We start from the raw sequence: 17,757 nt of genomic DNA, 5'->3' as shown, positions 1-17,757 counted from the left end.
GCTTCTTTCCCAAGTACGTAAGTAATAGCTTTTTAATATTGCGTGTGACCTGTGATAGTGAGTTTGGATTTGGACATCCGGCGATTTGCTTTTCTAAAGGTGACAAAACTTATTTTGCGCCGATGGCCGTACTTGCTTTTAGTGCATTTACTTATATGTTGCTGGCGGCTTGAAGTCTGATCATTGGGAGCTAATGCCATTTGCAGAAGTGTCACTGGGGTAAGGATGTAAGGTTTGTTGATACTGACCACGAGCTGGCATCAAAGTGGTTGCAGGCAAAGCAGTCGGCTATTAATCATTACTTTACTGGATGTTTTAAAGGAGAAAAGCCGAGCAAGTACTTTGAATATTGATCCCTTTCTCAAAGAACATGCAGAAGTAGAATCAGAAGACAAACCAGTTCATGATCGAGCAAGCATACTGTCGGGACACATAGTGACAATGGATGTGCGGTTAGTCACATATTACAGCTAAGAGAAGGGTCCACTTCTTCGTCTGAACTCTACCCTGAGCTTGTTGCATAGGCAAGCGATGGATAGGTACATGAGGAAGGAAGTGATGAACAGTGTTAATAAGTACGGTTGGGAGACTGCTGGCTGATAGATGTTTTGTCAACACACAGTAAACTCAGTGCTGCAAGAGTGCTGGATACTCAGGAAAACCTGTTAGAGCTGTCAAGTTCAATCTGACGGTTGTGGAGATATGGCACAGAGCTCAGTGCTCATCAGATGTACTGCACTACATTGGTGAGGCTGTTCTTTTCTGGATTCCACTGATTAATTTCAAAGCAATGATCTGCTGCTCCAGTCATTCTTTCTATTAACATAAAAATCATCTCAAACTGATTCACAAACCTTCTATTTCCTGCCTTTATGCTCCACAGTCTTCAATTAATCTGTGGCCTTGTATCCTGTTCCACTTGTCTATCATTACTTATCCATCCTGTGGTCCAGGGATTCTCTGACGATACCTTCAAATCTCTCCATAGCTTGTCCTATCCTGTCATGCCCATTTTCTAGGGGGATTATGCACCCATGACTTGCCTAGTTCTCAATTGCTGCTCATCTGTGCTCTCACCTCTTCGTTGGTGGAGGTTAATCTTTCAGGCACCATGCCCCTTGCCCTCCGGAATTCTCTCCCATAGCTACTTTGCTTCTCTGAAAAAATGCAGTCATGTTGTCCTATTCTCACCTACCCTCGTGCATGATGGACAATTCTTCAACCTTTTCTGAAAGACTTGGAGACATTCCCCTTTGTGAGATATTCCCCTTCTCTGAGGAGTGTTGCATAAATGCTGCTCCCACTCATTTTTCAATGTTTTCTTCCCTTCATTTTTTCTTATGATTGGCTTACTGCAATGTGCACATAGGCCGGAGACCTGTTATTGGGCAGCATGTCAGACTGCCTTTGGAGAGTCACTTATGTTGCAGGTGTACCAAGATTTAGTTAGACCCCACTTAAAGAACTGTATTTAGTTCTGGACACTGCATCTCGGATACATTGGGCTTGGAAGTGATGCAGCACAACCAGAATAATCATTGGCAGACAACGGAGTGCACGGTAGCATAGTGGGTAGTACTGTTGCTTCACAGCGCCAAAGTCCCAGATTCGATTCCCGGCTTGGGTCACTGTGCGGAGTTTGCACTGCCTGGGTTTTATGCGGGTGCTCCGGTTTCCTCCCACAAGTCCCGAAAGTCTTACTGTTAGGTAATTTGGACATTCTGAATTCTCCGTCCGTGTACCTGAACAGGCGCTGGAATGTGGTGACTGCGGGCTTTTCATAGTAACTTCATTGCAGTGCGAATGTAAGCATCTTTGTGACAATAAAGATTTTTAGATTATATATTATTACCTGGGATGTACATCACTTCTGAGTTGGACAACATCTGTTGTGACTGAAGAGATGGATCTGGGTGTCTCCAGGACACTTTGTATGATCAAAAGCTGCTTCCTTTTTTCCTAAAATTTAGAATACCCTATTCATTTTTTCCAATTAAGGGGCAATTTAGCGTGAACAATCCACCTACCCTGCACATCCTTTGGGTTGTGGGGGCGAAACCCATGCAAAACGGGGAGAATATGCAAACTCCACACGGACTGTGGGCCAGAGCCAGGATCGAACCTAGGACCTCGGCGCCGTGAGACAGCAGTGCTAACCAGTGCACCACCATGCTGCTCCCCAAAAGCTACTTCCTAACCAAGCTGTGCCGCAGTGTCCATGGTAACAACACAATTCCAGCAACCTCTGCCCATTTTTGTTCATCTTGCCGATTCTCAGGTTGGCCAACCTGTGTCGTCAGAGTCCATCCTTGAGTTGAGGTTACGTAGAAGGTACAGTCCCTTTGTGCTGGGAATTCTGCTGATGCCAGTGCCAGGTGCCTCATAGAATTGGATGGAGTTGAGTGTTACTAGGTCCATGCTTGTTGAAAAGTGAAGAGTAAGAAGTCTCTGTTTTCTAAGGGGAGTTCAATCATTGCATGTAGTGTAATTTTTTTACTATGAATCCCACTCCATGCTCACCTCTTGGATTTTCCCCTGCCAGAAGAAAGAACATACAGTATTTTTCTTTAAAGGATCCACATTGAGCCTGCCTAGTTTCTTGTAGTGTATCAATATCCAAATTGAATTTTCTAAAATCTTTGTCGATCACAATTGTCTTGCGTGCGTCATCAACCTGCGGAAGCTTGTCGGTATGGCCAGAGTGCATGGTCCTTACATTCCAGCTTGTGATGCAAAAGGCTGGTGTCTTCTTCGTTGAGTTTGTCTTGCCTGTTGCATAGATTAACAACCCCTCTGTTGAGAGATAGTTCTCTAAGTCCAAGCACCCATTGAAGCAAGCAGGGCATGGCAGAACAGAAGCAAGCAGGGCATGGCAGAACAGCACCTAACTGACTGGGGGCTTCACAGATTAGGATGGGTGGTTGCTACCTGAAGAGATGGGATGATTTCTCCCGCTGTCAGAAGTAACCCTTGGACCTTGTTCTCAAAGCCAATCAAGCAAGAGCCTGTAATGAGTAACTGTTGCTTCACGTGTTGTACCAATGTAAATCATGAAGCCTGAGCATCCTCTCCAGGGCACAAGCCTGGCAAATAGTATGGAGATCCTGAGTAGCCCAATCATCAGGACCCCCCATCTCTCACTATCACTGGTGTGGTCCAAAGGAAAGGATGAAACCAGACTGCTTGGTAGCAGTTTTGCAACAGGAGTTGCTGAGAAGCTAACTGATTACCACCTACGGAGCTGGATTTTCTGTCAGGGTTTACTCCTTTAGCTTTTTTTCTCAACACCAACAAAACAGTGGGGCTGTTTACCCATTGCCTGGTTTGTGGACATAACCACTTGCCGGTGGTCCTACGTGCCACTTCTCTGGGAGGCAGGCCTCCTTCAAGTTCTCTGTAGTTTAGACTGAATCCGCAAGCTACCAAGTTTGTGTACAATGCCAGAGGGAGGCACAACGTAGGGCTTCCTGGTGAAGAGGCAACGTACTGGCAGACGAGGGTCACGTACGCTACTCTCTTTTCACAATAGCTGTACCACTAGTCAATGGTGAGAACTAAAAGCAAGAGATGATGAGCAGACTGGCCACCATGCACCACCCACCGCGTTAACACAATTGACGCAGCACATCAACTGGGGACAACAGCAAAATGATACTGGGATTAAAATGGGTATGCTCTAATCAAATTCTACAGATCAGGCAGCATCTGTGGAGCGAGAAACAGAGTAAATGGTTCAGATTGATGTCCTTTCATCAGAACTTTGCAAGAACTATTTCCTCTGATGGGAGTACGAAATAAAGGACATGAGCTAGGCTGTACTGGGGATGCTGTCAGAAAGTAATTCTTCACAGAAATTATATTGAAATCTGGAGCACTTGTCCCAAAAACTGAGATTTAGTCAGTAACCTGGAAACAGAACTGAGCTAATGTCAAACTAGCCAGCAGTAAAGCATATATTGCAGAGTGACAATGTGGAATGGAGATGAAGAGCATGGTAGTTGTTGGGTGTTTACTATTTGTCAGGCAAGAATTTTGATCACGCAGATTTCTACCAAAAAAGAGGGTATATATAAATTGTCTAATATATGGCTTTTGGGGAAGGGGGAAGGGTTTTCTGAATTTGTTTGGAGGAGTCTGATTTGACCTGAATCCCACCTACGAAACGCAGTAGTGTTATTGGGATTCTGTGCATTGAGTCTTTAATATGGGTGTCCCTGCTGTCGAGCTACTTGGAGGCAATGTTCTTTTAGAAGAGTTATGAACAAAAGCAAGCATAGAGATGTGTGGTGACTTGATGAAGCGAAGTTCACTAACATTTTAGTGATTTTTCTGTCCGAGGGGGAATCTTACTGTGTTCTGTAGATAGACCAAACTTCCAACTCTGTACCCTTCCACACTAAACATCCCTGCCATCTCCCTTGCCATGTCTTACAGTGTGAAGTCTTTCATGAGTTGACATTTTTATGAATACTAATTTCTGCCAAATTTCAGGTTACATTGTACAAAACGCCTAGTGTCAATTTTTGTACTGATTATACTCCTATGAAACACAATTATGTTCAAGGAACTGTATAAACTGCAAGTTGGGACTGTTGTGGGAACAGTCCAAAGCCATTTCACAAGCTCTTGGGGAGAGACATTTAACCATTGTTTTGGTTTGGACATTGCTCTCTGTATATAAATTCCTTTTGTTTACTAGGAACTGGCTTAATTTGTTCCACCCTCCTGCCTCCCAAAACAAGTCCTGGTTTAGGTGAGAGCAGCTGACATGACATTGGGAATTTAGGGCCTTCCTGGGCTGTGCAGCTTGATTTTACCAAGCCTGAGATGACTTACCCTTTCACATTGTCGTGATTTATTCTGGAATGATTTTTTTCTCTCAAATCAAACTTCTGTATTGCATTTGTTTCTGAGCTTGTTGACTGAATTTTAAAAATCAGCCTGATCTACCCAAGCTTATTTATGATGTGGAGATGCTGGCGTTGGACTGGGGTGAGCACAGTAAGAAGTTTTATAACACCAGGTTAAAGTCCAACAGGTTTGTTTCGATGTCACTAGCTTTCGGAGCGCTGCTCCTTCCTCAGGTGAATGAAGAGGTCTGTTCCAGAAACACATAGACAATTTCAAAGATGCCAAACAATGCTAGGAATGCGAGCATTAGCAGGTGATTAAATCCTTACAGATCCAGAGATGGGGTAACCCCAGGTTAAAGAGGTGTGAATTGTATCAAGCCAGGACAGTTGGTAGGATTTCGCAGGCCAGATGGTGGGGGATGAATGTAATGCGACATGAATCCCAGGTCCTGGTTGAGGCCGCACTCATGTGTGCGGAACTTGGCTATAAGCTTCTACTCGGCGATTCTGCGTTGTCGCGCGTCCTGAAGGCCACCTTGGAGAATGCTTACCCGGAGATCAGAGGCTGAATGCCCTTGACTGCTGAAGTGTTCCCCGACTGGAAGGGAACTGAAAGAGCATTCAGCCTCTGATCTCCGGGTAAGCGTTCTGCAAGGCGGCCTTCAGGACGCACGACAACGCAGAATCGCCGAGCAGAAACTTATAGCCAAGTTCCGCACACATGAGTGCGGCCTCAACCGGGGCCTGGGATTCATGTCGCATTACATTCATCCCCCACCATCTGGCCTGTGAAATCCTACCAACTGTCCTGGCTTGACACAATTCACACCTCTTTAACCTGGGGTTACCCCATCTCTGGATCTGTAAAGATTTAATCACCTGCTAATGCTCGTATTCCAAGCATTGTCTGGCATCTTTGAATCTGTCTATATATATGTTTCTGGAACATACCTCTTCATTCACCTGAGGAAGGATCAGCGCTCCGAAAACTAGTGACATCGAAACAAACCTGTTGGACTTTAACCTGGTGTTGTAAGACTTCTTACTGTGCTCACCCCAGTCCAACGCCGGCATCTCCACATCATCAGTGGCTTGCAAGCAAAAATCCAGTCCAGGTTTTCCAAATGATCTCTTAAACAAAGATTCCGCTCCACTTTTAACAACGAATCCAGTATCCAGGATTTCCAACTCCCCCTTTTGGATTTATTTGTCTTAACCGCTGCACAAACTGTTCATAATTGCTTTAACTGCCGATTCCCAGACTCCATTAAAATGGCATCAAACTTTTGATTTGCCTCTGAACTGCAGCTGTATTTTTCACTCCCAACAACATCTGCTTCTCCTTTTGAACTCTCCTCTGAACAGTACCTTAGTCTCTGTTCTCTTAACTTCAGATATTCTTTCTGTCTCAATTCCCTGGTTATCTGGTCTGCATCTGCTTCTTTGAGAAGTCTGCCTCTTTGCAGCTCCCTTGTCCTTTCCCGTTTTTCCTCCTGGCAGAGCTTCAACTGCAAACAAATTCAGCTAAAAACTAAAATTCAAAAACCCTCCTACCCTCCAATCCTCTAGTTGCTAAGCAACCACTTCTACTTCTGCCAGCTTCTATTTACTCTTCAAGCTGTAATCCTCTCGAAGCACAATGGAAATATAGTTTGAATTGAAATCAACCCCCACACATACAAACACCTTTGCCCAGCCTGAATCTAACTAGGTTTTGCACTTTCACGCACAGACTCCTCCACACCTCAAGTTAAATGTGAGAAGCTCATGGATTTCTTTGTTACTAAGATGGAGACCATCTGATCAGCTATTTATGTCATGATGCTTTCTTCCACTTGCCCACCAGACCAAACTTGGTCTCAAGATCCCTGATACCTTTGCTCTGTAGTTGTATCCATTTCTGGTCATCTGGTGACTGAAGTCAAGTGAAGCACCCACCTGCCTCTTGGATCGAAGGCAACTGACTTAGTACAAACAAGTCCAAAACAAAGGAGCATAACCTGAAAGTAAGAAATATGATATTATGGGATAATTTCAGGAAACAATTTTTCATATAAGTAGTGAAAATCTGAAACTTTGTACCTCAGGCTGGAGGACCAATTGAAAATATCAAAACTGAGATTGATTGACTTTTGTTCGGAAAGGATGTTAAGGGATGTGGAACCAAAATCGGTGGATGGAGTTAGGATACAAACAAACCAAAAATAATTGAATGACAGACCAAGGTCGAGGTACTGAATGGACTGTTCTTGTGGTCTAATGCCACATTACGCAGTTTTTGTTATATCCAAGAGATGAAGGATAGTACACTGGAGCCTTAGAATCCACAGAATCTCTACAGAGCAGAAGGAAGCCATTTTGGTATGACAAATTTGAATGCGGATTACAGGGTCAACAGCAGGGTTCGGAGGAATGTGGAGGAACAGAGAGATCTTGGGGTTCATGTCCACAGATCTCTGAAGGTTGCCTCTCAAGTGGATAGAGCCATGAAGAAGGCCTTTTGTGTGTTAGCGTTTATTAACAGGGGGCTTGAGTTTAAGAGCCATGGGGTTATGCTGCAACTGTACAGGACCCTGGTGAGACCACATTTGGAATATTGTGTGCAGTTCTGGTCACCTCATTATAGGAAGGGTGTGGAAGCATTGGAAATGGTGCAAAGGAGATTTACCAGGATGCTGCCCGGTTTGCAGGATAGGTCTTATGAGGAAAGGCTGAGGGAGCTAGGGCTTTTCTCATTGGAGCAAAGGAGGTTGAGAGGCGACTTAATAGAGGTTTATAAGATAATGAGGGGGATAGATAGAGTGGACGTTCAGAGTCTATTTCTTCGGGTGGATGTAGCTGTTACAAGGGGGCATAACTATAAGGTTTGGGGTGGGAGATATAGGAGGGATGTCCGAGGTAGATTCTTTACTCAGAGAGTGGTTAGGGTGTGGAATGGACTGCCTGCTGTGATAGTGGAATCGGACGCTTTAGGAACTTTCAAGCGGTTATTGGATAGGCACATGGAGCACACCAGAATGACAGGGAGTGGGATAGCTTGATCTTGGTTTCGGACAAAGCTCGGCACAACATCGAGGGCCGAAGGGCTTGTTCTGTGCTGTACTGTTCTATGTTCTATTCAGCCCATCAAGTCTGCACTGACCCTTCAAAAGAGCACTCTGCCCAGGCCCACTCCTCCGCCCTATCCCTGTAACCCAGTGCATTGATCATGGTCAATCCACCTAACCTGCAAATCTTTGGGTTGTGGGAGGAAACCTGAGCACTCGGAGGAAACATATGCAGACATGGGGAGAACGTGCAAGCTCCGTCACCCAAGACTGGAATTGAACCCTGATCCCTGGCTCTCTGAGACAGCAGTGCTAACCACTAGCATCATGTTGTCTTATGTTTTTGTAAGTAAAAGATGGTAAGTGATGCATACATGTTGCATACTGTGCACCTTCAACCATCAACTGCGCACTCAGTCTGCTCCTTTTACAGGTAAGTCCCCAATTAATTTCCACCACCTGAATATAATTAACCCCCAATTGCTATATAATTAACAATGTTGAACTAATGAAACAGAACAAAATAAATACTTGATTAACATCTATATTGACCATGGTGTGTCTGCAGATGCAAGGGAAATTTTCAATTGCATCCAAAAAAAGTAAGGTTCAGAAATATTGAGTGATTCAGTAGAAATGAATGAAGTGATCAAAAAAATCACTCTGTAATAGGTGGGACCTGTGTTGTGGATTTGAATATATAACAGCAATGCTTTTTTTGATTTGTATTGTGGCTTCTGTTACAGGAATCTCTGTCCGGAGTGGTAATTCTATCCAGTAAAGAAGCCATTCAGCACCAGGGAATCACCTTGGCCATGGATGGGGTTGTTAGCCTGCAACTCAGTGCAAAGAGTGTTGGTGTATTTGAAGCTTTTTACAATTCTGTCAAGGTATGTCAGATTGTCCAACTTTTTCCCTTTCTCATTAAATGATCTAATTGTGGGGATGGACTATAATATTTTGTATGGACTTGTTTCCCTGTTGTAGGAATATCTGACCTCCTATCAAAAGCACTTAGCTGGGAGATGACCTCTCTCACAGAAGATCTGTACATTACTTTCCTTCTTTGATATCTTTCTGGTTAGATGTTGATATGCTAATGACTGTAAACTTGGGGGATCAGCTTCAGATGTTCCCTTTCCGAGAACAGACAGCCAACACATGTTCGTGGGCTCTTCTTTTCTCAGGTCTGTTGGCTCTCTGAATGCAGTGGTTCCTGAAGTTGGACTGGTTATGTCAAGGAGCTCAAATGAGAGAAGAGGGTGGACAGAGAGAGAGATAGACTTCAGCTGTCAGCTGAAATCCTTTACTGTGAAAATGCTTCTGGAGTGATGGACATTATCTGCTTGAAGCGAGTTGCAGATAACAGCTGACTTGTTTTGATTAGTTGACCAGACAGCCTTGCAGATGTGGCATTGGAAAGTGGCAGTGCAGAACAGCCAATTTAAACCATGTGATTAAGCATATTGTGTGGTCTAATGTAACTAGGAGCCAGTCTATCTTGCTGTCAGGCTTGCATGTAAGCCAATATTAGACTGGGACTTCATAGAAATATTGGAATTGCAACCCTTTGTGCCCAGTGGTTAGCACTGTTGCTTCACAGCGCCATTCCCGGCTTGGGTCACTGTCTGTGCGGAGTCTGCACATTCTCCCTGTGTCTGCATGGGTTTCCTCCGGGTGCTCCGGTTTCCTCCCACAAGACCTGGTAATTTGGACATTCTGAATTCTCCCTCTGTGTACCCGAACATAGACATAGAATGTACAGTGCAGAAGGAGGCCATTCGGCCCAACTAGTCTGCACCGGCCCTTTGAGAGACCACCCCACTTTAAGCCCACACTTCCGCCCCATATCCATAACTCCGCAACCCCACCCAACCCCTTTGGACACTAAGGGCAATTTAGCATGGCCAATCCACCTAACCAGCACGCCTTTGGTCTGAGGGAGGAAACCGGAGCTCCCGGAAGAAACCCACGCAGACACTGGGAGAACGTTCAGACGCCGCACAGGCAGTGACCCAAACCGGGAATCGAACCTGGGAGCCTGGAGCTGTGAAGAGACAGTGCTAACCATGGTGCTATCAAGCCACCCAAGTGCCGGAATGTGGCGACTAGGGGCATTTCACAGTAACTTCATGACTACTTGTGATAATAAGGATTATTATTTAGTCATTTGGATGATAAAATGACCCAGTAAAACTTCCCAAAAGCATCCAGGCTGCCTAAAATGCAAGAAGCACTTGGAAACATCATCACTGATCTGCCACTAGGTGGCAAAAGCTCCCGAGAACTGTTTTGTGTTATGATGAAAATAAATTAATTGCACCCGTATTCTGAAGTGGAAATAAAAAATGTTTTAAATAACTATCTTTAAGAGAAAAAGTCGATGTTTAGGCTATAGACCCTTCAAATGGAAATGTGTATGCAATTAGCATGCTCTGTCCAGAGAACATGCTGAATCAAGTGCATAATGTGGATTGGATGTAAATGTGTGCTGACAGGTTTCCTTCCCTGAACAACAGTGGCAAATTAGTTGGGTTTTTAACGACTGTTCAGCAGTTTTCAGTGCCCACAAATTACTCTATTGAATGAATTCAGTTTCATAAACTTGTCGTGATGGGGTTTGAATGCTCAATCTCTGGGTTGTCTCTGGATTGTTGGTTGGTTGCCACAAAGAAGTGGAATTAGGAAATGGTTCTTTCAGGGTGGTTAAAGTGACACTCTTCCACAAATGGCATTTGATGCTAGACCAATTGTTAATGTCAGTTCTGAGATTTATAGATGTTTGTCAACTAAAACTATTCAACAACATGTGGATGTATAGAGTTGGGCCCCAGGTCAGGCTAAATGATCTTCTGTTCTTGTATCTTAATCACTGGACTCAGCTGAACCCAAATCAGGGTCGCCTTTGGGGAAAAGGGAGAGAGGTATCTGTACCACCTGTCTACCATCTTGTATGAAAACAAGAGTATAATTTCACAAAGACCTACTGAAACAGTTGTGTGTGCTTTTCTGAGCTTGGGTATCTAACAGATCAATAAAATTTCCAATTTGTGTGTCACCTATAATGGAAACAGTTCTACCTGTTGTTGGAGCTGAGGGAAGCGATCTTTACTTCTGTGTTTGGCCTTCGGGAATGTCGAACACAGAATTGTCATAGTGAATTTCCGCATTTCAAAACTGCTCCCCAAAAACATTGTAATCTTTGTGACTTAACTCGCCTTTAGCACTGATCTTTGCTGTTTTTTTCCAGCCTATCCAGCTCATCAGCAGTAGCATAGAGGTAACCAAGGCAGGGAAACTACCTAGTGGCCGGACGGAAATTCCTTTTGAATTCCCACTGAAGGCAAAAGGCAGCAAAGTTATGTACGAGACATACCATGGTGTCTTCGTAAACATCCAGGTAAGTGACAACTATATGTATCAAGATTGAACAAAAAAAGATCGTGTTCAACATAACCTGGTAGTAAGAATAAGGCTAAGCATTTTTGCACTGGTTTAATTGGGGCTGGATTGGGTTGGATGACCGGAGAGGGAGAACTTTCTCCCCTGATTTTGTATGGTACTATGTCCTTGCTAACCTACCAGAAGCTGCACTGTTTTGGAGTAATTGTATTTTTGATAGAAGGCAGGCAATCCCGTTTCCCATCCTTTCAATATCTTGTCTAATCTTCCTTTCGATTAAGCTTATGTCCATGCATTTGACAACAGGCATACTTTAGACAACTGGAGTTTTAAGGTCCCCGAAATGCTGAGAGAAGGTACCCCTCCAAAAGAAGCCAAAGAAAATATTAAGTACACCAAACAAAATGTCATAAGAAGCCACAAAGTAAAGCGATGCAAGGGGCGGGATTCTCGCAGCCCGTGACCGGGCAGGAGAAACCCCGTGACCGGCGCGAATCGTGACACGCCGACCTGATGCCAGCTCTGCGGAGAATCGGCACCGGCGTGGTTGGCGCGGCGCTGGTCAGGGGCCTCTATGCGGCCAGCCCGCCGATTCTCGGCCCAGGATGGCTGTCGTGAAAATGCTGAGTCCCGCCGCCGCCGTCCACGCCTGCTCTCAGCCGGCGGGAACTCAGCGTGGAAGGGTCGGGGTCGGGGGGGCGGAGCAGAGGGGGGGGTCTAACCCCTCGGGGGTGGGGGGGGGGGGGCTCCGATGTGGCATGGCCCACGATCGGGGTCCACCGACCGGCGGGCCGGCCTCTCTGGCTGGGGACCTCGTTACTTCCGCACCGGCCCATGTAGTCCTGCGCCATGTTGCGTCGGGGCCGGCGGGTTGAAGGAAGGCACTGCGCATGCGCGCGTTGGCGGTGCCGGTGCCACTGCGCATGCGCGGATCCTGCGGCACCCAGTTCTTGCCGGGATTAGCAGCTGGAACCGCTCCAGTGCCGTGCTGGCCACTTTTACGGGCCAGAATTAGTCGTCGGGTCGGACCGTTCACGCCATCGTAAAACGCGACGGCATTTACGGTGGCATGGACACTCTGCTGCGGGATTAGAGAATCCCGCCCAAGATGTTCAAAGTAATAATGCAACAGCGCAACTCGGTTTTAAGGAAGACAAGGTCAAAAACCAGAAGTGGTCTTCTATTCCAGCTATTTAGTTTGTAAATAAAAAGCAAGACCCCCCCCCCAAAAACACAGAGAACATTTAACTTTTTCCAGGGCCAAAAACTCCAACAGGCCCCCCTGCTACGCCGAGGCACAGGCTGGAGAAGTTGACTGCCGCCCCAACAAGACCTGCCTGTGAGCAATATGAGGCAAAGGCTGAAACATCTGCAGCTCTGGTTGGTCTGGCACCCCGAATATGGCTACTAGGGGACCAGACTCCACATCCACATGTACCAGCCTGAAATGCCGCTGAACACTGTCCTCTAAACCCTTTCCAGCTTCGGGCAGGCCCAACCTTATGCATGTGGTTCATAGGGCCCCTCCCACATTGCTCACAGACTTTCTCCACCCCTTCGAACAGCAGGCCCATCCTAGACTTTGTAAGGTAAGCTCTGTACACTACCTTCAGCTGCATCAGCCACACAAAGAAGAGGCATTTACCTTCCGCAGCACCTCACATGACAGTCCCTTCTCCAGCGCCACCTCCAACACTTCCTCCCACTGCGCTTTACACCTCTTCATGGGCACCTCATCCTCCTCCAAAATCCTCCCGTAAATCACTGGGATGGCCCCACCGCCTGCAGCAAAGTGGAGGCAGGCGCTGTCGGGAAAGTTCGGGAAGACCTTCCTCGCAAAGTCCCGCACATACCTATACCTGAAACTTTCGCCCCGCGCCAGCCCAGACTTCTCGCCCAGCTCCTCCAGACTCTCAAATCGCCCTCCCAGAAACAGATCCTTCCTTTCCTTGATCCCATTCTCCTCCCATACCTGGAACTTTGCATCCATCCACCCCGTTTCGAATCCATGATTCCCCTTAATCAGCATTCTCCCTGACCCAGCTCTCAACCTAAATTGGTGCCGAAACTGCTCCACATCTTCAGCGTGGCCACTACCTCTGGACTCACAAAATACTTCCTTGGGGCCATCGGGAGCAGTGCCATTGCCAGTGCCCGCAACCCCGACTCTGCAAGAGCCTACCTCCATCCTGCCCACATCCCTACTCCATCTGTGAATCTTCTCTGCATTTGTCATCCAATAGTAATGTCATGATATGCAAACATGCAGCTAATGAACACATGGAATAGGACACGACCAATGAGCAGTCAGGACACTCGGGTGGTATCTCACTATAAAAGGGATGAGGCACTCGCACCCCGCCTCTCCACAGACCAACAGCTACAGAGTGAGACAGGGTGTATCCTCAGCGTCACATCCCAGCACGTGGCTTAGAGCTAGGCTGGTTCAGTTAGACTGAGTTACTACATTTAGATTAGCAGAAAGTCGAACTCATTGAGAACTGTGCTAATAGTTCAATAAAACACATTGAACTCACTTCAAGTCTGGAGCATCTTTTACTCAAAACTGCATCAAGTGGCAGCTTGTGTTATTCCAAATTACATAACACAACATGATACCAGGAGTCCGTTCAATCTAGTTAGTTCAACTCAGCAAGATCCGTGACGACCAGTGAATGTATACCGGCACAATGGAAAAGATTCCGGCTCCTCACCAGGTCAGGACCTCCGGCAATCTCGGTGCCAACTGGTGGACATTCAAGCAGAAATTTCAGCTTTACGTCGAAGCATCAGACCTCAATGGTGCGTCTAATGCACGGAAGATAGCTCTTTTCCTCACCACAGCGGGTGATCACGCCTTGGAAATATTCAACTCCTTTCACTTCACCGAAGACCAGGACAAGACAAAGTTTCAGACCATCCTGGACAAGTTTGACAGCCACTGTGAGGTGGACACCAACAAAATCTTCGAGCGCTACATATTCAAGCAGCAATTGCATGGTAAAGCCGAATCCTTCAACTCATTTACCTAACCGTAGACGGCTAGCGCAATCCTGCAACTTCGGTGATATCACTGACTCCATGATCAGAGACCAAATCGTTTTTGGAGTTCACTCTGATCCTCTGAGAGAGCAGTTACTGAAGATCAAGCATATGACCCTGCCAGTCGCGATTGAAACATGCACAGTGCACGAGCACTCTGAAAATCGCTATTCCCAGTACAAAATGGCAGAAAATGATAAACTAGCCTCCCACGAGGCAGAGAGTGTGCAGGCCATCTCCCGGATGCAGTACCTCAACATTGATGAAAGCGGCCATTTTGCGCGCTCTTCCTGGGGCCCGACGCGAACGGGATAACGAAGCAACCGAAACCCGCACTGCGCAGGTGCAGATGTCGGAGAACCGCACTGCGCATGTGCAACGACGCACGGAGCACCACCAATCAGGAGCCAGCGCTCCCAATTCCGACGCCGGCGCATCCGGAATGTGCAACAATGCCGACAGGATTCTGATCCCGGCAGTGCAACGGATCCAGATGATGAATGCCTGGACAACGCCTACCGTGTGGGCATTATTACAACGTGTAAATATGCCACACCAGACTCATCACAAGTCCAGTCAATCCTAGCTGCGGATTCCGAGGACGAAAGGCGAGCAGTGATGAAGGTCAACCACTTCCCCCATCCAGTTCAAGCTGGATACAGGTGCCTCTGCCAACCTCCTCTCACAGGCAGACTTCAGACGCATTAAGCCGCCCCCCACGGTCCTTCCAGCTGCCTGCAAACTTCTGGATTACAACGGGAATGCCATCATGACACTGGGATCCTGCCATCTGCACGTATCCAACCGACACAAGAACGGTTACGCTTTGAAATTGTTAAGCTGGACTGGGCATCCCTAGGTGCGCACGCCTGCAAGCAGCTGAATCTCAGTCAAAGGGTTTACACCGCGACATCCTCCCATGTGGATCTTCAGTCCGGCATCGACAACATCCTTGCCCAGTATCCAGATGTGTTCAACGGGATGGGCACGCTGCCGTATCGATACAAGATTCTGCTATGACCTGATGCCAAGCCAGTGGTCCACGCAGAACGACGTGTCCCTGCTCCACAGAGAGCGCCTGAAGGCACAGCTCAAGGATCTTCAGCAAAAAGGCATCCTATCCAAGATCACCAAACCGACTGACTGGGTCAGCTCGATGGTGTGCGCAAAGAAGCCTTCGGGGGACCTGCGCATCTGCATTGATCCCAAGGATCTCAATAAGAATATCATGCGTGAACACTACCCCATCCCGAATCGGGAGGAAATCACGAGTGAGATGGCACATGCGCGTTTCTTCGCCAAATTGGATGCATCACAGGGATTTTGACAAGTCCAGCAGAAGGCTCTGCACCTTCAACACGCCTTTTGGCAGATACTGCTACAATCGCATGCCATTTGGCATCATCTCGGCATCGGAGATATTCCATTGCATCATGGAGCAGATGATGGAAGGCATTGAAGGGGTTCGTGTGTACGTGGACGACATCATCAAATGGTCCAAGATCCCTGAAGAACATGTGTCCCGTCTCCAGAAGGTATTCCGCCGTGTACATGCCAACGGCCTAAAATTAAACCGGTCCAAATGTTGTCTTGGCACATCAACGCTCAAGTTCCTTGGCGACCAGATCTCACAGCATGGTGTGCGCCCAGACAAAATCAAGGCCATCGAGGCGATGAAGGTCCCTGAGGGCAAAAAGGCGGTGCTGCACTTCATTGGTATGGTCAATTTTCTGGGCAAGTTCATTCCAAACATGGCCCCACACACCATGGCCCTACGCAACTTGGTGAAAAAGTCAACTGTCTTTGAGTGGAAGGCGGCACACCAGACAGAGTGGTTGGAGCCAAGCTCACCACTGCACCAGCCCTGGCATTCTTCGACCCGGACCGGGAGACAAAGATATCCACAGATGCGAGTCAGGATTGCATCGGTGCGGTGTTGCTTCAATGAGATGACACATTATCCTGGGCACCAGTAGCCCTCACATCAAGGGCGATGACGCCCACTGAAACCAGATATGCTCAGATTGAGAAGGAGTGCTTGGGTCTTCTCACTGGCATCCTCAAATTTCATGATGTCTACGGCCTGCCGACATTCACTGTCGAGACGGATCATAGGCCCCTGGTCCACATCATCCACAAGGACCTGAACGACATGACGCCTCGGTTGCAGAGAATCCTGCTTAAACTTAGGAGGTATGATTTCAACTTGGTGTACACACCTGGCAAGGAGCTCATCATCGCTGATGCAGTGTCCCGCTTCGTCACCTCGCCCAGTCAGTCGCTGGAGATGATCCAGCACATCGAATCGCAGGTGCAGCTGTATGCTAGCACATCCCAGCGACAGATGAGAAGCTAGTTCCCATCCGTGATGAGACAGCCAAAGACCTCCTCTTGCAGCGCGTCATCCACAACCTCACCAATGGCTGGCAGAAAGGGCAGTGCCCACAATTTTACAATGTGAAGGATGACCTGGCGGTGATTGATGGTATCCTCCTCCAGCTGGACAGGATTGTCATTCCGCTCAGTCTCCAGAGCTTGGTGCTGCGCCAGATTCATGAGGGACACCTGGGCGTTGAGAAGTGCAAAAGCAGAGCCCAGCAAGCTGTCTACTGGCCCAGCATCAGCCAGGATATCCCGAACATAATCCTGAACTGTGCTACCTGTCAGCGGTTCCAGCCAGCGCAGAGCAAGGAGACGCTCCAATAGCATGACTTAGTGACCTCTCCGTGGTCCAAGGTTGGCATCGACGTCTTTCATGCGGATGGTCGCGACTACGTATTGATCATCGACTATTTCTCTAATTACCCTGAGGTGCTGAAGCTCCCGAACCTCACCTCTCGTACTGTCATGAAAGCCTGTAAGGAGACGTTTTCAAGGCATGGCATCCCAATCACCGTCATGAGCGACAATGGCCCGTGCTTTACCAGTCGAGAATGGTCCACGTTTGCCAGGTCATACAATTTCCAACATGTCACCTCCAGTCCGCACTATCCGCAGTCCAGTGGAAAAGTCGAGAAAGAGGTGCACACTGAAACAGCTCATCTGCAAGGCCGCGGACTCTGCTTCCGACATACGCCTTGCACTGCTCATGTACAGGGCGACTCGATTGTTCACTGGCACGTCGCCGGCTCAACTCCTGATTTACAGGGACCTGCGGACAACGCTTCCAGCCATACACCTGGATCACCTCCTGGTGCTGCAGAAGATGCAGCAGCGCAGAGACCGTCAAAAGCAGGGTTATGATGCCCATGCCACCGATCTGGCTGTGCTATCCCCGGCAGACACTGTCAGGATCAAGATACCGAAGGGTGGGTAGTCTGCCCCGGCTGTCGTTGTTCGACAGGCCGCGCCCCGCTCTTATGTTGTACACATGGCTGATGGCTCCATTGTGCGAAGGAATCGACGGGCACTGT

The 17,757-nt window shown here is 47.4% G+C and overlaps 1 protein-coding gene across 3 annotated transcripts in view; it reads left to right on the top strand.

The window, feature by feature from the left end:
- The window catches only part of vps26c (VPS26 endosomal protein sorting factor C), a 72,119-nt gene that overhangs the window by 11,122 nt on the left and 43,240 nt on the right, over positions 1–17,757 (top strand). For all 3 annotated transcript variants that reach the window (XR_011948591.1, XM_072513229.1, XM_072513230.1), the window contains exons 2-3: positions 8,647–8,790; positions 11,151–11,300. Coding sequence is in view for 2 of the 3 variants with exons in the window: in XM_072513229.1 (XP_072369330.1) it covers positions 8,647–8,790; positions 11,151–11,300 (294 nt within the window). In the remaining variant the exon portion in view is untranslated. The remainder of the gene's footprint in view (positions 1–8,646; positions 8,791–11,150; positions 11,301–17,757) is intronic.

This window comes from Scyliorhinus torazame, chromosome 8 (assembly GCF_047496885.1).
Source record: "Scyliorhinus torazame isolate Kashiwa2021f chromosome 8, sScyTor2.1, whole genome shotgun sequence".
NCBI lineage: Eukaryota > Metazoa > Chordata > Chondrichthyes > Carcharhiniformes > Scyliorhinidae > Scyliorhinus > Scyliorhinus torazame.
This window is presented reverse-complemented; position numbering and strand designations above follow the sequence as displayed.